At 53.8% G+C, this 23,065-nt stretch overlaps 3 protein-coding genes across 8 annotated transcripts in view; 2 read left to right on the top strand and 1 right to left on the bottom strand.

Moving 5' to 3' along the window:
* The first annotated feature begins 278 nt into the window (after positions 1 to 278).
* Positions 279 to 8,691, top strand: AP1G2 (adaptor related protein complex 1 subunit gamma 2). 4 transcript variants are annotated; one of them, XM_061157826.1, is made up of 22 exons: positions 279 to 366; positions 755 to 959; positions 1,360 to 1,484; positions 1,628 to 1,769; positions 1,890 to 1,986; positions 2,156 to 2,232; positions 2,350 to 2,445; positions 2,841 to 2,921; positions 3,209 to 3,307; positions 3,479 to 3,534; positions 3,704 to 3,817; positions 3,986 to 4,126; positions 4,212 to 4,266; positions 4,347 to 4,469; positions 5,847 to 5,936; positions 6,033 to 6,160; positions 6,424 to 6,528; positions 6,823 to 6,946; positions 7,028 to 7,163; positions 7,835 to 7,998; positions 8,219 to 8,317; positions 8,405 to 8,691. In XM_061157826.1, exons 2-22 carry the CDS (start codon positions 756 to 758, stop codon positions 8,504 to 8,506), a joined length of 2,358 nt encoding a protein of 785 aa, XP_061013809.1. In that variant the 5' UTR covers positions 279 to 366; position 755; the 3' UTR covers positions 8,507 to 8,691. The 4 variants fall into 4 exon arrangements, with proteins under 4 accessions (XP_061013809.1, XP_061013810.1, XP_061013811.1 ...); XM_061157827.1 differs by lacking the exons at positions 279 to 366; positions 755 to 959; positions 1,360 to 1,484 and having other exon boundaries at positions 1,508 to 1,769; positions 1,880 to 1,986; XM_061157828.1 differs by lacking the exons at positions 279 to 366; positions 755 to 959; positions 1,360 to 1,484; positions 2,156 to 2,232 and having other exon boundaries at positions 1,509 to 1,769.
* On the bottom strand, positions 7,628 to 11,943 carry THTPA (thiamine triphosphatase). The gene is made up of 3 exons (XM_061157830.1): positions 11,597 to 11,943; positions 10,641 to 11,207; positions 7,628 to 9,525 (listed from the first exon to the last, which is right to left on the bottom strand). Exons 2-3 carry the CDS (start codon positions 11,200 to 11,202, stop codon positions 9,413 to 9,415), a joined length of 675 nt encoding a protein of 224 aa, XP_061013813.1. The 5' UTR covers positions 11,203 to 11,207; positions 11,597 to 11,943; the 3' UTR covers positions 7,628 to 9,412.
* A 2,732-nt stretch (positions 11,944 to 14,675) lies between these two features.
* The window catches only part of ZFHX2 (zinc finger homeobox 2), a 30,150-nt gene continuing 21,760 nt past the window's right edge, over positions 14,676 to 23,065 (top strand). The window contains exon 1 of one of the 3 annotated variants that reach the window (XM_061157819.1): positions 14,676 to 14,937. The gene's annotated coding sequence lies outside the window, so the exon portion shown is untranslated. Of the gene's footprint in view, positions 14,938 to 15,229; positions 15,276 to 21,233; positions 21,273 to 23,065 lie in introns of those variants that run through there. The other 2 variants (XM_061157823.1, XM_061157822.1) reach the window with 2 other exon arrangements.

Below are 23,065 nucleotides of genomic sequence, written 5' to 3'. Positions count from 1 at the left end.
ATTTAACAAAAAAAATATATTAATAAAAAAGTTCAAAAAAAGGGGGGGGAATTGTCCTCTCCTTTGGGTGCGATGGATTCAAACCCAAGCTCTCAGAAGCTCTCCGGTGAACGAGCCCTCTTGGGAAGTCCCAGGCCTGTGACAGTCTCGCCGCCCCTAAGTAGTTAAAGAGATCCTTCCCTTAAACTCCAAATCAGAAAGGCCTGAGGTCAGAGGATTCAAGATTGCTCTGCAAGGCGGTCCAGGAGGGGCGGGGTCCCGCGATAGGGGCGGGGAGAGGGAAGGACCAGACCAAGCCCCAGCCCTCCTCGGGGCTAGGACCAGGAAGCGCTGGGGGGACAGGAGCGGAGTTGAGACTGAAGCCAGGTGAGGCTGGCGTCCTGGTGGGGGGAAACTGACACCGCCTGAGAAGGGGACGGGGGTCTCTGCGAAAGAAACAGCGCCGGGCTCTAGAAGGAAGGGAATAACTGAACTAGGGATGGGAAGCCAGGTGGAGACCCGCCGTTGGGGGCGAAATAGGCGGGGCTCCAGCGCAGGCTCTGTAGGGACGGGTGCGGGGTGGGGCGGGGACGCATGCGTAATGGAGGTCTCAGGCGGCGAGGACAGGGCGGGATTTGGGGACAGGGATCAGTTTTAGGGTGTCTTGGGACCCAGGCCCTCAGCAATTTGGTTTATTGCAAGCCTGTGCAGAAAAGGCCGGATGCTTACTGCCAGAGGGTTAAGGCCCTCTCCGTTTCCGGGCTCTGCCCGCCAGGATGGTGGCGTCCTCGCTGAAGCTTCAGGAACTAATCCAGGAGATTCGTGAGGCCAAGACCCAGGCCCAGGAGCGGGAGGTGATCCAGAAAGAGTGCGCCCACATCCGGGCCTCTTTCCGCGATGGGGACCCTCTGCACAGACACCGCCAGCTGGCCAAACTGCTCTACGCCCACATGTTAGGCTACCCCGCCCACTTTGGACAGGTACTGGGCGTGGACGCCTCCCGTCCGAGTTTGACGAGAGAAGCTGGTGGGGCACGGTATCGAACACCCCCCTCACTTGCTTGTTTCTCGATTTCTTTATTCTGCGGAGTTTCTGGGTCCTCACAGTGTGTACCGCAGATCTTGCCCTTTACAACCCCAACTGGTCATCAGATGGACTGAAAACCCCTCGTTCTCTGGCCAGCGCCATTCAAGGCCCCTCCTCTTCTCCTCCCACTCTTCTGTTTCCTTGAAACTAACTGAATCTCCTAAACCTCTATTGTTGAAGGGGGTGGTCCTGGGGTACGCTGACCCCACAGGTTAATCGCGTGTAAAGGAGGAAGACAGAAAAGTGCCTCCGGTTTCACCCCTACCCCTTCGTGGTCTGCCCCCTTCCCTGTAGATGGAGTGCCTGAAACTGATCGCCTCCCCCAGGTTCACAGACAAGAGGGTGGGCTACCTGGGGGCCATGCTTCTACTGGATGAGAGGCAGGATGCCCACCTGCTCATTACCAACAGCATCAAGAAGTGAGAGGGTTCTGGGAAGCACTTGGAATCAGGGAGATGGGAGAGTGGGGAACGGGGAAATCCCAGGGGTTTGCCTGCTGTAGGTACTGGGAAGGACTGGACTCCTCAGAGGCTCGGCTGACTGTCCTCCCCAAACTCTGCAGTGACCTGAGCCAGGGGATTGAGGCTGTCCAAGGCCTGGCCTTGTGCACGCTGAGCGCCATGGGCTCTGCTGAGATGTGCCGGGACTTGGCCCCGGAGGTGGAGAAGCTGCTCTTGCAGCCCGGCGCCTACGTGCGCAAGAAGGTGAGACGGCAGGGTCTAGGCTCTTGCTCCTACAGAAGCTGTCCTGTCTGCCACGTGGTAGAGGTGGGGGATTCCATCCTGGCAGACCCTCGCCCTTTCTGACCCCCCAGACCTCTGCAGGCTGTTCTGACTGCAGTGCACATGATCCGGAAGGTCCCTGAACTCTCTGACATCTTCCTCCCACCCTGTGCCCAGCTGCTTCATGAACGCCACCATGGTAAGGCCACGGGGCTCCTCGTCCGCTGCCTCTGCTCTGGCTGCGGGCAGAAGGGAGCCCTAGGACAGGAACAGGAGCTCCCCGGTGACGGGCAGCACGTGCATGCAGACACGCACACAGTAGACTCCCCTGTGCCCTGCCCACCATTCGCTCCCTCACCCTGACCCAGGCATCCTGCTGGGCACCGTCACGCTGATCACTGAGCTCTGCGAACGAAGCCCTGCAGCCCTCAAGCACTTTCGCAAGGTGGGCTGGGGAAGGGGTGGGCCCCGGACCAGGAGGAGAAGGGCAGTGGGGTTGGAGGGGGCTGGAGGGAGAAAGGATTAGGAAGAACGCCCAGGTCAGGCTCTGCCCTCACTCCAGGTGGTACCCCAGCTGGTGCATACCCTCCGAACTCTGGTGATGACAGGATGCTCCACAGAACACAGCGTATCTGGAGTCAGCGACCCATTCCTGCAGGTGGGCCGATCCTTCCCTTCTGTATCCCTGGAACAAAAAGCTTAGGCAGCCCATGGCAGTGGTCCCCTCCCAGACAACACTTTGGTTCATCAGTAACTTGGGCAGGAGGGTGGCAGGCATCAGGTCATCCCAGGTCCAATGTGGGGAGGGGGAATGCCTGAAAACTAGAAAATCCAACTTGGCAACCTTTTTTTTTTTTCCCCAAAAAAAACTGTCCCCAGATCTCCTGGCCTCACTCACCTCTGAACCCTCCCAGGGCCCAAGGGACCAGCGAAGGTTGGGAGGGGAGAGCGCAAAGAAGCTGTTGGGAACCAGCTAGACCCCTCACAATGCTCTCAACATTGGATTTCTCTCCTCAGCCCCTTACTCCCAACTTTTATTTAACCCAATTTCAGGTCCAGATACTTCGTCTGCTTCGGATTCTGGGCCGGAACCACGAGGAGAGCAGTGAGACCATGAATGACTTGCTGGCCCAGGTGGGGCTGGGGGCCTGGGTTAGGTGTGTTGCTCTGTGATCCCACTGGCCTGGGCGTCCCTCCCATGACCACTCCCCATGCGGTGGCCACATGATCGTGTCTCCATTTCTTTCTGGACTGTGACCTCTCCTGAGGTCAGGGACACAGTCTGTTGCAGTGCAGTAGCCCCTGGCACATAGTTGGGGGGTGGGGGGTGGGGGAGGGGATGCATAGACTTTTGTCAGCTGTTTGAGGGATGACATGAGGAAAGGACAGAGCCCCTTAGAGCTTCTCTCCCATCCACGCAGGTAGCCACAAACACAGACGCCAGCCGAAATGCGGGCAGCGCGGTTCTGTTTGAGACGGTGTTGACTATCATGGACATCCGCTCTGCCGCGGGCCTGAGGGTACCTTCCCCGAGGCCTCTCCCCGGGGCCCCTCCCACCCACTTCAGCCGGGCAGACAGGTCCTGTTCCCCGGTTTCTCCTCCCCCTCCCCGGGCACCCTGTGCCACACGGTCCCCACTCCGGAATGAGCGGGCTGCTCCTTTCCTGATTCCCAGCCTCTGCCTCCCGTAGGTTCTAGCTGTCAACATCCTTGGCCGCTTCCTACTCAACAGTGACAGGAACATTAGGTAATAGGCCCAGGTGTCCGGCAGGGCTGGGCCACTGGGCCCTTGACCCTCTGCCCTCCTTCTTCCAGAATCTCCAGATTCACCAGCCTCTCATTTCCATACCAGGGCAGGACGGGTGGGGAGAGGGCTGCCGGCCAGGGTATGCTAAGGCCCCTCCTGCTCTGAGCAGATATGTGGCCCTGACGTCCTTGCTGAAGCTGGTGCAGTCTGATCACAGCGCGGTGCAGCGGCACCGGCCCACTGTGGTGGAATGTCTACGGGAACCTGACGCCTCCCTCAGCCGGTAAGCAGGGCAGAGGAACCAGAGCGAAGAGCAGAGGGCCCAAGCACCGGGCCAGCTCGGCAGCTGGAGAAAGGGGACTAAGGAGACAGGTGCCTGGGAAGGGGGGGCCCCAAGGAATGTCACGGGGTGACCTGGGAGACCTTGTCTAAACACACGTTTCTTCTCCAGGCGGGCCCTGGAACTGAGCCTGGCCCTGGTGAACAGCTCCAACGTGCGGACCATGACCCAGGAGCTGCAGGGCTTTCTGGAGTCCTGCCCCCCTGATCTACGGGCCGACTGTGCCTCCGGCATCCTACTGGCAGCAGAGAGGTGAGGGGATGGGTGCGCAGGAGAGAGAGAGGGTGGCATCCAGGGAGGGTCATCGCCAGGACTGAAGAGCCTTGATGTCCCCTAGGTTTGCCCCAACCAAGCGGTGGCACATAGATACCATCCTCCGTGTGCTGACGACGGTGAGGCAGCGGCTGGGCTGAGAGCTGGGTGGGAGCGGGCAGGGTTCACCACGCTGACCCAGCCACATTCACCCCTCCAGGCAGGCAGCTATGTGCGCGATGAGGCAGTGGCCAACCTGGTCCAGCTGATTGGGGGCGCCCAGGAGCTTCACGCCTACTCCGTGCGCCGCCTCTACAGCGCCCTGGCTGAGGACATCTCCCAGGTACTGCTCCCACCACCAGGCCCAGGGCTGCCCACCCCTCTACTCCCTTCCTGGGCCACCTGGTCCATACACCAGATTCCCAACTGTTTTTCCCCCTAGAGTCACAGCTCTGTCTCTCTCTCTTTTTAACCCTCACAGCTTTCTGCTTAGTAGAGGAGTCACTGAAGGACAGAGCCCTGCTTATAGTTAGAACACCTCGATTTCTGTCCTGCTTCTGTTATCTAGTCTGGGCAACCACAGATGACTCATTGAACTTTCTTCATACCGGGTCTACTCAGCACTCTACCCTGCCTACCTCCCAGAGCTGTCTTCATCAAACGGGATATAGATAAAAGCTCTTTTTGTGTATATTAGTTCTTATTACTACCTTGAATGCTGAGTGAATTCACAGGTGCCAATCAATAACCAATATGCCAATACCGCTTTCCATATTACTTTAGTAGGCTAGGCAGAAACCATCCACCCCTTTCTCAAGGGAGGACCCCCTCGCTTCATCCTCACTGCACCCCTTATGGTTAGGCCTGGGGGTGGGGGGGCGGGGTTGTTTTGTTTTTGGTATTTCTTTCTGAATTTTATCCTATGGTACTTTTAAAAAACTGAAACAATTGCTTTAATACTGTGTTAGTTTCAGGTGTACAACAAAGGGATCCAGTTATAAGATTATTATTTTTCTAATGTGGAGCATTTTTTTCAAGTCTTTATTGAATTTGTTACAATATTACTTCTGTTTTATATTTTTGTTTTTTTGGCCCAGAGGTATGTGGGATCTGAGCTCCCCAACCAGGAATCAAACACATAACCCTCTTCATTGGAAGGCAAAGTCTTAACGACTGGACTGACAGGGAAGTCCCAAGATTATTTTCCATTATAGATTATTACAAGATATTGAATGTAGTTCCCTGTGCTATACAGTAAACACTTGCATATTTATTTTATATATAGTAGTTCGTATCTGTTTATCTCCATACTCCTAATTTATCCTTCCCATTCCTTCCCCCTTTGGTAACCATGTTTGTTTTCTATTTCTGTGAGTGTTTCTGTTTTGTGTATGGATTCATTTGGATTATCTTTTAGATTCCTCACAAAAATGATATCATACTGTTTGTCTTTCTCTGGCTTAACTTCACTTAGTGTGATTGTGAGATCTGTCGTAGGCCATGTAGTTCCTATACTTGGCCACTAGAGGGCAGAGGACGCCCAGGAGCCAGGACAGAGCCCCAAACTAACAAAACTCGTAACTGCTCCCTGTGCCAAGGCCCTTCCCTTTCCCACCCCTGCAAACTCCGCTATCTCTGCACTGCCTAAAGGGATGTCACGGGGTCTGGAAGTGAGGAAGGGACCCAGACGCCGGCCCAGCGTGTTTCTCATCCCCGACAGCAACCACTGGTGCAGGTGGCAGCCTGGTGCATCGGGGAATACGGAGATCTCCTGCTGGAAGGGACCTGTGAGGAGACTGAGCCCCTGCAGGTGGGCCCTGCGTTGGGGGTACACGGAGGAGGGACATGTGAGGGGAGGCAGGGCCGGCCCCAGGGTCACTCTCTGTGTCCGCCCCCCCTCCGGAAGGTGGAGGAAGACGTGGTGTTGACACTGCTGGAAAGGGTGCTTCAGTCTCATATGTCCCTGCCGGCCACGAGGGGATATGCCCTCACGGCCCTCATGAAGCTCAGCACCCGGCTCCATGGGGACAACAAGTAAGAGTGGGTCCCGGCCCCTCCCACAGAGCCTCTTCTTGGTACCTCCAGTGAGATGACCCTTCACCGTGCCCCCCAGTTTCTGAGTTTCCCTCCTGGCCTGCACCTCCATCCCCAGCCCCCTGCCCTTAGGTCCTTCCTTTTGAGCCAAGGATCGTGGGTCTCTCCCTGCTCTGGGGGGGCCTCTTCCTTCCCTGCCGCATCCTAGAGGTGAAGGGCAGGGCAGGTGGCCAGTCCCAGTCACGGACCACCCTGTGGCCCAGCCGCATCTGCCAGGTGATGTCCATCTACGGGAGCTGCCACGACGTGGAGCTGCAGCAGCGGGCGGTGGAGTACAATGCCCTCTTCCGGAAGTACGACCACTTGAGGTGCGCCGCTGACAGTGTGGGACCCAACCCCCAGTCCGCTCCCTAGTGCCCCGTTCTGGGTGCAGGGGTCTCAGCCTTACCTGTGCCCACCCACAGTTCATGGACACTAAGTGGGCTTCCCACCCTCCTTGTTCATCTGAAAGCCAGCAAGACTGTTCCATCTTAGGAAATCAGAGGGGTACTCCTGACCCACCATGAGCCCAGGACTGTCCTATTCTTTCCCCTCCTCCCACACATCTCTTGTGAAAAACCCAGGGTATACCCAGAGGGATACACCTGCCTTCTTCCTCTCAGGGCTGCTGTCCTGGAAAAGATGCCTCTTGTGGAGCGGGGTGGCCCTCAGGTCAATGAGGAGGCAAAGGAAAGCAAAGAAGTAGCCCAGCTTTCAGAAGCAGCCCCTGTCCCCACGGAGACCCAGGTGAGGGGGCCGGGGGATCCCTGGGGGAAGAGCATGGTCCAGCTTCCATACCCAGCCCTGACCCTTCTGCCCTCTCTCCAGGCCTCAAAGCTCTTGGATCTGTTAGATCTCCTGGATGGCCCTTCTGAGAATGCCCAGCACCATCCCCCTCTGGATCCTACCCCAGGAGACACTTTGATACACCTCCTTGACCTTCCCTGCGCTCCCCTACCCTCTGGTAAGCCTCAGCAAAGGGGAGATGTCTTAAAGAAGGGGTGGTGGAAATAGGTGCTTCCTTCTAAGCTGAGGACCAAGATTCAGATTCCCTCTTCCCTGCTGTGTACTCCCATCACATCCCCATCTTAGTAAAAGGATTCATTAGATCATACCAGTCCCCTCCTGGACACCCTCTAATGTCTTCCCTTTGTTCAGATTTCTTAATTCTGGCCTGGGGTCCTGCTTCCTCCCTGCCCCTCACAGGCTTTCCCACTACCCGCTCCACTGGCCCCCTCTCAACTCTCAGGCCCTCTCACCTCAAACCCTTGGTGTTCATATTCTTTTCACATGGAATGTTCTTTCCCCAGCACATTAAAATAGCTGGCTCATTCTCCATCTTCAGCTTCAGCTAAAATGTCAGATGCTTCCCCTCCCTCTCCTACTTCAGTTAGTTCCCCCCACAGGATATTTCCTTCAGAGCACCAGTTACAGACTGTGATTGTTTTCTTGTTTATTGTTTCTCTCCCCTAAGCTGTGAGCTTCACTGGGGACCTCATCTTCTTGTCCACTCAGTCATTAGCATCTGGAGCAGTTCCCTGCACCCAGTGGGTGCTCATTTAATTGTTCTTGCATGAATGAATGAACTGTTGTCTTCAGCCCATATACCGAGTCCCTTTTCTCTCCCTACTGTAGCTCCCATCCCAAATCTCAAAGTATTTGAGCGTGAAGGACTTCAGCTGACTCTTTCTTTTGTTCGACCCCCTGGAACTCCTACTTTGCTGTTAATCACTGTCACTGCCACCAACACCTCAGGGGGTGACGTCACCCACTTCATCTGCCAGGCGGCTGTGCCCAAGGTTTGTAGAAGACCAGGACTCAGAGGTAGCCTGGATACTCCAGGAGAAAAAGCCACTAAGGAGAGGAGGTGGTAGGGGTGGCGGGAGGATGAGATGAGAAGGGAGGGACTGCAGAGACAGGCACTTGGGGAGTTGCGGGAAGAGGGTTTAAAACTATTGGGTGTGGAGTGGTTGCCTGAGCCAGCCTTACTGTGTGCTCTGTCCAACCTCCTATCTTCAGAGTTTCCAGCTGCAGCTACAGGCCCCCAGTGGAGACACTGTTCCAGCCCAGGGTGGCCTTCCGATGACCCAGCTGCTCAGAATCCTCAATCCTAACAAGGTGAGCTCCAGGAGCCCCTCGAGGCTGAGACCTAGGGCAGGGAGGAGTCATCTGTGCTTACCCTGGTCTTCGCTCTCCTATTCCTAGGCCCCCTTGCGGCTGAAGTTGCGCCTCACCTACGACCACTTTGGCCAGTCGGTACAGGAAATTTTTGAGGTGAACAACTTGCCTGTGGAGACATGGCAGTAACTCAGCCTCCACTCAGAACCTGAAATCCTCCCGTGTCCCCAGATCGGGAGCCCCAGCTACTTGGAGCCATATCTGAGGGTGACCAGCAGGTGGCACTCTGGTCCTGTGCTTGCTGCTGCAGAAACTCGGGTGGGGGGAACCCCACAAATGATGAAAGCCCAATAAAGCCCAAGGGAGCAAAGCCATATTTGAGGTAGAAAGCGTATGTGAATAACAGCCAGGGAAGAGCCTTCTTACACAGGAAGTAGGTATCTTGCCCTAAGCCTTTGGAACTGATTTCAGCAAAGGAAGGTTGTTTTCCTTCCACCCCCTTTCTGGCTGGGGAGCAGATGAGCCCCTGAACTTCCATAGGAGGCACCTTACCCTCTAGGTCAGAGCAGGGCACAAACCAGAAGTTCTAGATCTCTCACAGGAATCCTCACTGGCTTCCCCAAGCTGCTGCTGTTCCCTGTAGCCCGGGGCAGGGAAATCCCTGCTGCCTCCCCTCCTCTCTAACTCAGCTGTAAGGCAGTTTAGGAGCCGCTGGCAGAATCAATGGCATCGACCAAGGGAGGGGGGTGGCAAGGGATTTTCCTGTGCTTAACTACTGATCACGGCTAAGTGGAAATCCTATAAACACGAGCGGAAATCAATGGAGGCTGCTTAGCGGCCAGGGGAGAGGGGCGGCCCACAGATTGCATCTGACGGATGAGGGAGAGGAGGCAGCCAGGGAAGGCTCCAGGAAGGATAGCGGAGGGTAGGGTGAAGGAACAGACAAAGCCGGAGCGAGAGGAGTCTCTGTGGGAAGGGGAGCCAGAAGGGAAGAGGCACGGTGAGCCCAGGAGTGAAGCTCCTCAGCCCCAGAGCTCTCTTCTGCATCGGCGAAGTGACACCCTAGCCCCGTGTCCTGTCCGGATCTCCAGTCCCCTAAGGCTTCACTTTGGACCCGTACACTTCTAGCAGGCGCTGATAGTCCTGGGGCCGGAAGCGCTGCAGGTACACAATCAGCTTGGCAGGTGCCCTCTCCTGGGCCAGCACACCTACAGGCAAAAGGAGAATGAGCAGAGAACCAGACGCTGCAAATACTTTGCCTCTCCCTGCCCACGCAGCTGGACCCCAAACTTGTTTCCAAGGCAGCACTGGGATCCTGAACGCCGTCCAACCAGCTTGTCTAACCCACCAGCCTGCTCCCTGATTGGCCTGGGGAAGCAGGGCCAAAGTGGGCCACTTGAAGCAGAAGTGGGCCTAGGAAGCCAAGCACGAGCCTCTCCTCTGGCAAGGAGACGTGGTGAAGGGCCCTCAGGCGCCAGGAAGACAGGGTGCCTCAGTAGCAACTCATTTCAGTTACTGCTCCTGCCCCCCAATCAAGATTAAAGCCTCTCCAGGCAGGCCAGAGCTCATTAGCTTGGTAATGAAGCCCATGCAGAGATGCACACACAGAGAGAAACCAAGGGGTGTAGAAAGGAGGAGCGGCTACAGCCATGAATGAGGTGGGATTTGCAGAGAATTCTAGCCTCTGTGGTGTGGAGCCACAATTAGCCAGTGTCTAATTGTTAGTGCCTGGCAGCATGCTGGGCCGATGTCGGGGAACTCAGTGTAGGTTTGCTGAGGAGGCAAGAACAACATTCCAGGGCGGTAAGGCCCCATGAGATGTACAACCCTGTATTTGCATGGATGAACTGTGTACAGGGGAGCTAAGCCTGGGAACAGAAGAACTAACCTGCTAACGTTTGCCCTGCTGTCTTGTCACATGGGAACAACACTCTTGACTTTTACTCAAGCCAGTAGGACAAATGAGGATTTCATTATAAAAATCAGAGGACAGGAGTTGGGGGGAGAAAGGATGGATGGAAAGATTGAAGAAGAGAACTGACAAATGGAATCAAAGGACACCTGGAGTGGCTAGAGGTATGAGAATGACATGAGCCAATGGCTGGGAAGGATTAGAGACACATGGAAGGATTCATTGCAGGTTAGACAGCTACTGCAAAAGAAGAAACCGGATTTGATAGAGCCCTGAGCAAACTGGGTCCTCTAGAAAACTGTTAAATAAGTCCTCTTAAAGAAATAGCCTCGAGACGGTCCCCGATAATTGGCCCAGTGGGTACACTCAGAAGAGGAACAAAGGAAGTATAAAAGGGCCTGTCTCCCTCACCAAGCAGGCTGCTGAGGTGGTGGATCTTCTCCAGGGCAGCTGGGACTTCAGTCTCCTTCTGCACCAGTGCCTCTACCTCACCCACAGCGTAGCCAAAGTCAGCTGTATCCAGGTCCACCCTGAGCAGCCGCTGCTCTCCGTCGGCTCCGGACAGCACCAGTTTCCAGGCACTGCGCTTAGTCACAAAACTAGCTACTAACTGCAGCCCCAGGGGGCCCAGCAGGGCAGCCACGCCCCCAGCCCCGGGGACCCCAGCCCCGGGGACCCCAGCCCCCAGCACCTCACAGAGCTGGACCACGATTGAAGGCTCAGCTGTGAGTTCCGTGTACTCAGTATGGGGTCCTGAGACACTTGCCGCTCCGGGACATTTGAGCTCCCATCCACTGCCTTCTCGCTGTCGCAGCCAGTAATCAGCTCGCATGAGGCTCAGCTCAGGGGTGTCATAGTAGCTGTCTCGGAAAGTGACTCGATGTTCCAGGGTACCCCCCAACTCCTGCAGCCGCTCCTCTGTGCCGGGCCCCGGAACGAACTTTCGCTCCACTTCAATCAGGCCCCGGGCCATGCTACCTGCAATCAGTCAATCAACAAACCCTGCTGAGCTCCAGGAGATCCCTCCCCCCGGAAGAACTTGTGAGGGGCACACAGCGCCGCAGGGCTGTCTGTCGGGAGTCCTTCCGCCTCGCTTCTGTGGTGGATGGCCCTGTCTCTCTCTGATGTTTATTAAGGCTCAGCAACAGGCACAGGTCTCCAGTCAGATCCCTTCTGCTGCTGATGTCCTAAATCCAAAGGATTCCCTGGAAAATCCTAGGGGCTCTCTAGAAAGCAAGCCGTGTAGCGGGTGTCCTTTCAACGCCCCTCGCTCAACACATGCTACCCAGGGAGTACGGCTACTCACTGCCGGGGATGACCCCGCCCGATCCCCCAAGAGCACCGACCCGCGGAGCCTCGGGTCTCACCTGAAAGGCCTAGAGTCTCCCTCTCGCGGGACCAGGAGTAAGGGGACGGAAGCCCACGCCACGCCCGCGAGGAATGCCGGAAGCAGTCCCTGGCTCCGGACCTCGGCCCGGTTCTCTGCGCACGGGGGAGGTCCCGGCACAAGCGGCCATATTAGGCCCGATGTAGCTATGCCGAGGGCAGGCTTGCGCCGAGAAGCCTGCTAAGTTATGAGGGGCCGCAACCTCCGCGGTGGGCCAAAAGCGAGGGTGGCCCCCTCGGCTCTGCTTCTCATTCCAGACCCCTCCCAGCTCCCGAGGGGCGGCCTGGGTCTCAGGCCGCAGGCTGAGCCCGGCACCCTGGAGCCCGCGTGCATGATGGGAGGTGTAGTTCCGAAGGGAAACTTTGCTTTCTTGCCCCACTCGTCGCTATGGTGACAGGAAAGCTGCGATTGACGCCTGTGGGAGTCTATCTAAAGTTAAGTCGGATGGAAAAGGAACTCAGACCCCCATTCCCGCCTTCAACGCTGTCACTTCGTTGGCAGATGGGCCTGGAATACAAGCCACTCACTCAGACCCTGTCCAGCATATACTTTATTGACTACTGTGGTGGCCCATTAAATGCAGGCCAATGGCAATGAGCTGGGGGGAAGAAGAAAGATAGTTAAGACCAGTGTAGTTACTCTAGACTCTGGAGTTTTAAAGGGGAGTTAAAACATCCCCAAGAATGTTCAGGATAACGGTGGATGGGAGACTTGTTTTTGTGTGTGTGCAGCTTGAGGGATCTCAGTTCCCTGCCAGGAATTGAACACCAGCCTCCCGTAGTGAAAGCCAGAATTCTAACTACTAGGTCACTAGGGAAGCCCCCTCCCCCAACGACTTTCTGTAAGAGGAGGAAATGATATTTTGGATGAAAACTAAAGACATGATGGGATTTCAACGACTGGAGACAGAGAAACAGCATGAACAAAGACCCAGAAATGGAGAGCACCTGGCCAGTGTTTAAGGGAAAAGAGAGGAAGCTGGAAATACCGCTGAGCAGATTGGAAACGGCTTTGCATGCCAAACTGAGGAGTTTGTTTCCTGTGGCCCCTGTGCAGGCTCTGTCAGGAACAGGAGAAATACTTGCATTCATTTAAAATATAGGAAGACATGAGAATGGCCCTTTGACTGCTTTGGGAGACAAAATGGAGAAGGCTGCTTCTCCTTACTCCCTCCCAGGATTATGATTACCTGGAGGCATCTACTGTATGTCTGGTTTTTGGGTAAGGTAGCTTGCTGAGAAACAGTGGTTCTTGTCAACTCCTGGCTTCCCTCCTATTATGAGTGAGAAGGGGTAGGTCCTTTTACACTTATCCTTTCCCCGGTATGTTTTTGGAAACACAAGACCCATGGGAGGTACAGTGGAGAGGACACTGGTTTACAGACATGGCATCTTGAACCTGGCATGTTTTGAATGTTTATCTGCACCTCCCCCCTGACCCGATGACAGGAACCAGTGTGCAGGGAAGAGAGGAACCCCAGCCCCTAACTCCTTTCACTGGCTGCTTTTCATCTGTCCTTTGCTTTTAAGTTTTGTTGCCCAAAGGAAGAAGACTTAATCTCTTCCTTGAGTTATAGGGTCCAAATCCAGTAGGGCAGAGGCATCAGTTTAAGGAGAAAGAAAGATTAGACTCCGAAGGCAGTCAGACCTGGAGTCATCTCCCATCATCACTTTATTGGTGTTTGGTGTTGGGAAAGCTACTCCACCTCCTGAAATCTATGTTTTGTCTTTAGTAAAATGTGGACTGCCTCACAGATAAGTGAGGATTCAGTGACAAACTGTCACATCATAGAGATTCAAAATATTAGTTTCTTTCTCCTCCTTTTTTCCTTTGAACTCTAGGATTTTTTAATTTTTTTTTTCTATTAATAGAAGTAAGCTGTAGTAGCTAGTATGGGCTCTGGAGTCTGAGCATCAGGATTTGAATCCTGGATGGGTCATTTACTGGCCATGTGACCTTGGGCAAGTTAATTGTGCCCTGGTTTCTGGTGCCAGTGGGAAAGAATCTGCCTGCTGATGCAGGAGACACAAGAGACACAGGTTCAATCCCTGGGTTGGAAAGATCCCGTGAAGGAGGAAATGGCAACCCACTCCAGTATTCTTGCCTGGAAAATCCCATGGACAGAGGAGCCTGGTGGGCTACAGTCCATGGAGTCTCTAAGAATCAGACAGGACTGAGCGCACATGCAGGCCTTCCTAACTGTAAAATGAGACTAATTGTGGAGATTAGATAAGTTAATATATGTAAAAGTGCTTGGTACTGTCCCTAAGCACTCAGTAAGTTTCAGCAGTTATTAGAATATAACAGTTTATGTGAGCTGATAAACTGAAACCAGCCCCTCTCCCCACCCCACCCGCACCCAACTCTGGAGACTGTGTGACCTCGTGAAGGAGACAGAAGCTCTGGTGACTCAGAGCAATTGCTGCGGCAGACAAGGTTCTATAGTGCCCAACTGGAAGGGAGGGGAATTAATAAGGCAAGAAGAAGGGAGTGAAAGTGAGAAAAAAAAAAAGAGAGAGAGAGGTCTCTGGTGGTTCTAGAAAGCTCGTAGAAGCCATGGCTTGCTCTAGAGCTGATTTTTTAAAAAAAAATAGTAATAATAACAAAACATATGTATATTTCTGTAGACAGAATAAAGAGGAGGTGAACTCGGGAAAGTGTTTAAAATGCTCTTTGCAGGCACCGGCTTGGACCTGGCGCCACAGTCAAGCAGGTGGCCGGCACCGCAGCCCGCCTGTCACAGGTCCCGCCTCCAGTCCAGTGAAGCCGGCAGACACCGAGCTTCTAGGGCGGGCGGGCGGGGGCGGGGGCGGGGGGCAGCCGGACTACAACTCCCGGCGTACTCCGCGGCGGGCGGGCCGCTGCACCTGCTCAGTGGGGCCGCCCCGGGCGCCTGGGTATTGATTATTCCATTGTGTGGGACGCCTCGGCTCCAGCCACTGAATGAGGCGGAGGAGTGAGGGCGAGGAGGAGGAGGAGGAGGAGGAGGAGGAGGGCGAGAAGGAGGAGGAGGCAGGGAGCGAGCGAGTGCCCAGGGTGAATCAATGGAAACCCCCTCACGAAGCCGGGAAAACACTTCAGCCGCAGCCAAATAGCATTGATTATTTTCCTTCACTTCCCTCACCGCCGTGAATTTATTTATTTATTTTTTCCATCTCCGTCCCCGACGCCCCGGAGTGAGCGCTGGAGGGAGGGAGGAGGAGGGGAAAAAAAGGAATCAACACATCGGAGAAGTCCCTTCCAAGAGCCACCCCCTCCCCTCCCCGCCTCGCGCTGCTCGGCGGCCGCGGTTCGACTCCCGTCCCTGCTTCCAGCTGAGGTGTAAGTGCATCGATTTCCGATGCTGCTGGGTTGGTTGGTTTTTTTTTTTTTTTTTCCTCTCTCGTCTTCCCTTCCTTGCTCTTCGGAAGCTTGAGACGGAGGGGAGAGGAGGCGCTCGGAGACTGCCGCTGGAGGGCACGGAGAGGGACCGAAGGGGACTGGGGGAGGGGACCCAGACGGACAGACGGACGGACCGAGAGCCTGAGGAGAAGGAGGGACAGGGTTGTGGGAGGGAAGGAGCGGGCCTACGAGAGGGCGAAGAGAGGCCGGGGTGGAGGCAGAGGCGGGGAACCGAAAGGCATCGAAGCTGGACTAGGAGCCTGCCGGACGGGCGGAGGGTAACGAGAGGCTAGACGGGTCGCGCCGAGCAGCTCGGGGAGCGGGGATCCCGGAGGGAAGAGGAGGCCGGGTGACTGGGGGGGCTCGGAGCTGTCAGTCTGGAGGGGCCTGGGTCTCGGCGGCCCCCCGCCGGCCTCAGGACGGGCGAGGAACGGCGGCTAGCAGGCGGGCTGACGGATGGGCGAGCTCGCCACGGGTGGGAGGGTGGGAGGGGAGGTGGACACCCTTAATCTTCGATTTTTAGGTTTTGTCTGAAGTTGAGTTGTTTGTTGCTTTTTGGTTTTTGAAAGGTGCGACTAGTAGGTGAGGGGAGGCTCCTTTTCAAGGTGAAGTGTGCCTCTCCTGGCCCCCCAACTCTCCATCTGCTCTTGTCTGTCCCTCTCTCTGAATAGCTCTGTCGTTGAGCCCTTGACCATGCTGGGCCTGTTGCCCTGCAGATCTCTCTCCATGTGTCCCTACGTCTGGATTTTGCCATTCTCATTGATTCTCCCCACCCATCCACCTCTGGGTCTGGGTCTGTCTGTGTGTCACTGTCTCCGGATGTGACTTCCTATCCGGGCGATCCTCTCGCTGTGTGTTCTTGTCACTATGTGTCACACCTTGGCTGCCTAACTGGTCTACCCATCTAGGACTCCATGCCCTTACCTTCAGGGTCTGAATGGATATCTCTGGCCTTTTCAGGCTGCCTTGGAGTTTGCTTATCAGTCATGATTGATGATTGTGGTAGTCACTGGCGAGGGGCCTGGAAGAGTGGAGGGATAGGTGTATCTCCCCCAAGGATTCAAGTGCCCTTTCCGCATAGCCAGGACGGCCTGTCTTCCACTTTCACCCCGGGAACTTTGGAACTTCCCAGCATTGTTAACTGTCCCCTTTGCTGTGTGCCTGTATCCCCCATCAGGACCTCACCGCTGGTCTCCTGCGTGTCCCCTGCCTCTCCAGGAGCTTCCCACCACATATCTCTTCATCACTGACTCGATTTTCCTCCCTTTACCATTATATATTTTTTTCATTTCCCTGTTTGTGTCACCCCCTTTTTTCCCAATCCGCATCTCCCATGATCTCCTTTGCCTATTCTTCACCTTTGTTCCTGTAATCTGCCCTCTTCCTCCTTCCTCCCTTTTCTCTTTGGTCACCCTAAGTTTCTTGTATTTCTTACCCTCTCACTGAGCATTTTAACTGCAGCAGCAGAAGATACCAGGGAGCAAAGAGGCTGGGAGAGTTGGGGAGTATGGTTTGTGAAGGCACATAAACAGGCCAAGAAATCAATTTAATGGGCTTCCAGGGGCATATAACCCCTTCATCAGTCAGAGCCATTATGTTTCATTCACTGTCAAGTTTGATTTTGTAAGGGGACATTCTCTGGGACTCAGAGCTCCACCCTGCTTGGTTGCCTCTTGTCCTTCAGTTCATTCTAGACCCTGGTGGCTTTTTCTCTACTTTCTAATTTGTCTCCTTCCTGGGTCATTGATCTTATCATATTTGGATTCATTGTGCTTCTTCAGGAGGCAGTTTTCATCCATGTGACAGAAGCTATCTTATGCAAAGGGCCAGGTTCATTCAGCCTAAAGAATGGGAAAGGTGGATAAACAGTGGGAGAGTTTACCTTGTTTTAAGCTCCTCATTGTTTTTCCAGACTTCAGGGGCTTGAAGAGGAGGAGGTAGATATGGGCAGAAGATGGATGATTTCAGAGGTGGACAGCGACAGAAAGGAAGAGGAGATAGATATGCACAGGGTAGAGAAATGCATGATGTGAGGAACACGCAAAGGAAGAGAAGAAAATTCATGTAGAATGGGGGCAGGGGAGGAATCAAAGGGTGATTCATGAAAAATTGGGAGAGTGAGACAAAATATGAGTTAATAATGATACAGAAGGTGACAGGGAGAGAAAGGATAGACTATTTCTCAAGAGGAAGGTCAACAGAAAAAGCAATATGAAATGAATAAAGTGTTAAGATGGGGGAAGGGAGGAACTGAAGAATAAGGTGAGGTGGGAAAAGAGCATGGTACAAAGAAGGGGAATGGAAGGCAAAAAGAGGATTGCTGAAGCAGATCAGAGCTGCACAGAGCTTGGTAGGGGAAGAGGAGAGGATGAGGTATCAAAGGAAACAAATGCCTCTGGTGTGAGGACACAGCATGATGGATGCAAAGAGAGCGCCGCAGGAGGGGCAATTTGGAAAAAAGAGCAGAAATACCATTGGGCAAATCCCCAAAAGAGAGAGGTGCCAAAGGAGAGGAGAGGAAACACAGAGATATCTGGTGAAGAGGAGAGATTTGGCTCATTCCGTTGGCCAAATCCCTCACTAACCTACTGGAGGCCTCTGCATTTCATTCCCAAGCCAGGGCAACGTGAGCAAAGAGATTAAAAAAAACTAGAAATTCCCATTTACTTTAACTGATAGGAACTGGAATCTTTCTAGCCCCTGAGCACCAAAGACCTACAGCCTCTGATGTCATAAATTGCTGATGTTGCCTTGGCAACCTGACAGGGTTCCTCCCTCCATGATGTCAGAGCAGCGGGTGTTACCTTAAGACCCACAGAGGAACAACTTGCGGCTTTGCTGAGGAGCTGTACACATATTGGCCAGGGCCAGAGTCAAATCTGTAGGATTCCTAGGTTGGTAGCTTGACCTTGCCTCCCTGCAGCTATTCTTAGCTCTAAATGAAATCTTGTTTGTGGACACCTGAGGTTCACTAGAGCCTACAGGAGCAAGAGGAAAGGATCTCAGGAGACAGGGGCATTGAGGACGGGATGGTAGGACTGAAAAACAGGCAAAGAAGGAAGAGCGTGGAAACTGGCAGTTACAGAATGTGAAAGAAGGGCTTTGTAAGCAGGAAGGAGAGTTACTAAAAATGTAAGATGAAGCTCGCTTTGGGCTTTGGGTTTAGGAATGGACACGAAGCTGGAAATGCAGATTAGAGGGGATAGGAGCCCTGTGAGAGCTGTGTGAAGCAGGAATACAGAAAAAGGAAGGATCTTGAATGGAACTTGGCTGTGAAGGTAAAAGGGGGGTGGGGGACTCTGAGAGAAGCTGTCAGTGAGAGACCCAGGGTTAGTCCTGATGATGACATGAGCAGGCACTGCCTGTGTCTGGTTTCTGATTGTTTTCTAGCACCTAGCACAATGTCTGTCACACAGGGGATGCTTAATATCTATTGATCAAGACGGTGAATAAATAAAAGGAGGCTAAGGAAGAGGAGCCCACCTTCCTTTCAGCCCAGCTCTCAGGTCTAAGTCTGCATAAATGGGTGAGTTGAAAAAGCAGACACTGGAGGAAAGGACTGGAGGGCAGTTACCAGAAGTGCTTGTGAAACCTGAGGCGGACAGAGGAGACACTGGGTGAGGGGCACACTCAGAGGCATCCAGGGCTGATTCTAGGGGCTGATCTGGGGAGCCCGCAGAGATCATGGGAGAAAACATGAATGAACAGTCTTAGGAGCCCAAGAGGAAGATATGGAGGAGGCTAGAGAAAGGAGGTGGTTTCCAGAAAGGTTAAGAGTTGTTTCTAAAGACAGAGTTGGAGATTTGAATTGGAAGTAGCATCCTTACCCCACCCCATTCCCAGTCATGAGACTACAATGGAATCTGCCATATGTAAATACATAAATACATACGCATGCATGCGCACAAACATGCCAGCCACAGAATTCATAAATCAACACAGACCCAAAATCGTGTCCAAATCTAGGCAATTACAGGGAAGTCAGCATTGGCCAAGTGGGCCAAAAGGCAGAAAGAGGCACAGACTTAGATGTAAGAAGCCCTGTGAAGGATGGCCTTGACGTCTGACTATGCATTGCCTTGTTGGAGTCTAGAGGTTTAGAGTAAAACAGGAGATGGCAGGAGATGCACAGCTCATCACAACACTGAGATCTGTGAGCAGGCTGCTAAACACAGAAGCCGTAGCGGGAAAGGATGCACCCAATCAGGAATTATAACTTAACCTGTGCCTATGGTGAAGAGTCAAAAATGCCCTGAATGGATCAAAGGAATCCAGGAAAGAAGCCCTGGAAGAGAGGTCGCAAGCTGGGAGCCCTGAGGGAGAGTCTGTCTAGAATAAGAATGGCCAGGGCAGCTGGAGAAGGGTCTGGCGGGCGGGGGCCTTCAGCGAGGACGGTGGCGGCTGGATGCACTGTCAGCCGCTGCCATGGACTTGGGCAGCTCATATTTTGCAGCAGGCGACAGGCTGTCGACACGGCGGTCCTTTACCTCACCGTTAGAAACTCATTTCATTGATTTTTCCATCTTTCTTCTCTGGCTTCTCAGTCATCCCACCACTCACTTTTCCAGAGCCCCTTGCCTCTCTGTGGAAAGCTCCAGGGGACTGCCTGCTCACCCCTTCTCCACCCTAGGCCAGTGAGATAGCGTGAAGGATTTAGAGGTGCTGTTCAGCACCCTGAGGTAATCCCATTGGCTCTCACTGCTCCCCTCTAATAGGCACATGTGCAGACCAGGGCCTCTGTGTCCAGCTGTCTCGGGTACCCAGCTAAGGGGTTGACAGGGCCGAGATCCACCTGTTCTCCTGTCACCAAGCTGTACATACTTGGAAGAAGACACCTTTTCCTAATCCCTCCCAAGACAGCATGGCATCCCCTCAAAATATCTCTTTCAAAGTCAAATGAGAGAATAGGAGCTGCCTCTGTATTGGGGCAGGAATACGTGATTATGTGATTACGCTGAAGCCAAGGGTCCAGGTTGGGAATCACAGCAGGGCCACCCACTGGAACAGTGCTGGCACTGGGGCCTGAGCAATTAGAAGGCATAAGTAGCACGTGGTTTCTGCAGAGAGAAGAGGGCATTCATATGCAATGTCTGGTCCTGTGTAGCGTTTTGAAGTGCACAGTTGGAAGGGCAGGGGTGGGTGAAGAAATGTTTACTTCATGTGTAGACATTTCCGCCAGTGCCTCCTCCAGTCACAGCCAACTACCTTCAGTTTCTCCCTTTGGGACTGGGATTGGGCTAAAGGTCAAGAGTCAATTGTCAGTCTTTTGGCTTCTCAGTGGAGGAGGGCAGAGGGTGGGAGGGGAGTGTTAGACTGTGTTTCCCTGAGGAACTGATGGGGCGAACACCATTTTTCCTCAGATTTTTCATTCCCCGTGTTGTCAGTGACACCCTCCCACCCCCCACCCCAAAGCCCTCTGGCCCATCCTCTTTCTCTGGTCTTGGTAAGGTGGTTTCTCTGGGACCCAGTGTGTCGTGAGTCTCTGAGTCTGGCTTCTGCTGCTTGCCTTGATTCAGGTGCCTGTCATCCCCCATCACAGTTGTCTTCCTTTCAATCCAGCCATTTCCACCTTCTCTATCACTTTTCTTGCTTGTACCACAGCCGCCTCCTTCCTCCCATCCCCAGCGTCACCAGGCTATGTGGTCTTCAAACCTAGAGATAAATCCCAGTGCTTTAGGGACAGGAGTGTGCTTGAGGTTAGGAAAAGGGAAGGCTGAGGAAGGCCTAGACAGGGAGGCAGGGGAGGCAGGGCAGGGAAGAGTGGGAAAAGGGGAAACCGGCAGAACAGGACCAGAACGGTATAAAAACCATGTGACCTGGAGCCGGGAGAGCCGGAGGGAAGGCCACAATTTAAATGAAAAAGGAAGGAGGGCGGTAGGCTGAGGCTGCGAGGACTGAGAAACGGAAGAGAAAAACCCGGAGCCTGACCCCCTGCAGAGAAATGAAGGCCGAGAGGAGGGGAGGCCGAGTGGCCGTGGGAGAGGCGTAAGGCGGAGAAGGCAGGCGGCCGGCTCGGCCTCCGCCTCAGTCCTGAGTTCAAGCCGTGCCGGCTTTGACCCTTGTGGGAGGAACTGAAGTGGCAAATTAACGACGATAATGAAGTCACTGCTCCTTGTTTGTCTTTGCTGGTTTCCCCTTGAGATTTGTCCTTTGGCCAGACGGGGCACCGTGGGGGAGGGGAGGGCCAGCAGCGGGCAGGGCGGGGGAGGGGAGCGGAGAAGGGGACGGGAGATGGAGACGCAGCGGACAGACAGACCGGCGGAGCAGAGGGAGGGGTAAAGGAAGCCAGGAACGGAGGCGAGGAGGGCAGGGCAGAGAAGCGCGGAAAGATGGGAAGGGAAAGAACAATGGGGAAAGGGAAAGGGACGCCTGGAAGGAGGAGCAGAGGCCCGGGAGGGAGAGGAGCGGTGGCAAGGGGAAATGGCGAGCCGGAGGGGAAGAACGTGGCCGGGGCTGTGGGAGCTGCAGCTGGCGGGGCTGGGGGCGGGGCCTCATCTCCATCTCTAATGGCTGTGAAATGAGGTTAGCTCCATTAGAGGCGGTGAGAGTGTAACGAGATCACACTCATTAGGGCTGGGCCATCCCAGTAATTACCACCACCCCAAACACGCCCGCGCCAGCCGGGCCACCGCGCGCAAACAGGCACGCGGCAGCACACCCGGACAGGACACCCCCACCTTTGAACGGGAAACCCAGGGCCCCGGGGAGGGGGGAGGGGGGTAACCGAGAGCCTGGGGAGCCCCTGCGCTAACCCCGAAGAGGTGCCCGGACAGGGCTATAGCCAGACCCTCAGCCACACATAAGATCAGAAAGCAGTAAACACACACACACCCCAACTCAGGGAATTAGATAGGTGGATGAGCAATTATGGTTCCCATTTATTGATCACATACAAAGTGCCAGTCTCAATAATGATCATCTCAATGGGCACAACTCTATAAGGAACTATTTCCCATTCTATTTATGAAGAAACAAGCTTTAAGCAACCCACCCTGAGGACATTTACATCATAGGGAACAGAACTAGAATTTGATTCCAGACAATACCATACTGTTTTTCTTTTTTTTTTTCCTGAAGTTCATATACTGTTATGAATACACATGTGTAGACTTTCAGAATTTATCACAAATCTGTGGTAGCTATCTCCATTTCACCTCCAGTAGCCAGACAGAGACATGCACCCAGAATGGCCGGGGCCCCCGTGCAGACAGCAGTGTGAATGGCACTTCCCGGAGGTGCACAAACCTGCAGCCTGTTGTGGCCCATCTTACTGTAACAACCAGGAGAATGCCATGACAAGCTCAAGGAAGCGCGTGACAGCACTATGCTCAATGCAACACACACAAGGGCAGAGCAGCACACTCAGACTCAAAGATCTCATTCAAAAGACTTACCAGCCCAAGCTTAGAAGCTTACAAATTAACTTGAGAGCAGGGTGCTGGAGTCAGGCTACCTGAGGCCAGTCTCGACTCTTATTTTCCAAGTAAGAGGCCTTGAAAATTACATAACCCATTTAAGTCTGCTGCCATGTTTGTAAGTGGGAATGACTAGCTGTATCTATTTTATCAGATTGTAGTGGCGGATTAGGTGATGCGATGCTTCCAGAGGGCTCAGCACAGTGCCTGACACGTGATAAACATTTAAAGGTATTATTATTTGTTGTTGTTTTAGCAGTATTTAAATAGACATTACCATCACAAGGATTCATGCAGAATCAAAGAACGAGAAGGATTTTGTATACACAGCCACTTACAATGGTATCCTTCCAAATAATTCTAGAAGAATTGCATGTAATTCTTTTCAAGCTCAGGGAGATCAAAGATCTTCCACAGAGGTCCCCCATGCCAGGATCAGACAGGATCCGGAATCTGAATTCAAGGGTACAGCCCCCTATTCTCGCACTGTGGAGTGCTGATACAGAAGAGTTCAGAGCTGACTTGGTGCGGTTATCTAAACCTGGATCTCTCCAGTGCACCTGAAGATCACACAGCTCCTCACTGCTGTCCTAACACTTGCAGCATCACTGAGGGAGACACATTGGCAAGAGGCTCCTGTTCTCTCTGGGACA

This window comes from Dama dama, chromosome 12 (genome assembly GCF_033118175.1).
Source record: "Dama dama isolate Ldn47 chromosome 12, ASM3311817v1, whole genome shotgun sequence".
In the NCBI taxonomy this organism is placed as follows: Eukaryota; Metazoa; Chordata; class Mammalia; order Artiodactyla; family Cervidae; genus Dama; species Dama dama.
The sequence above is the reverse complement of the archived record's forward strand: the minus strand, read 5'-3'. Positions and strand labels throughout refer to the sequence as shown.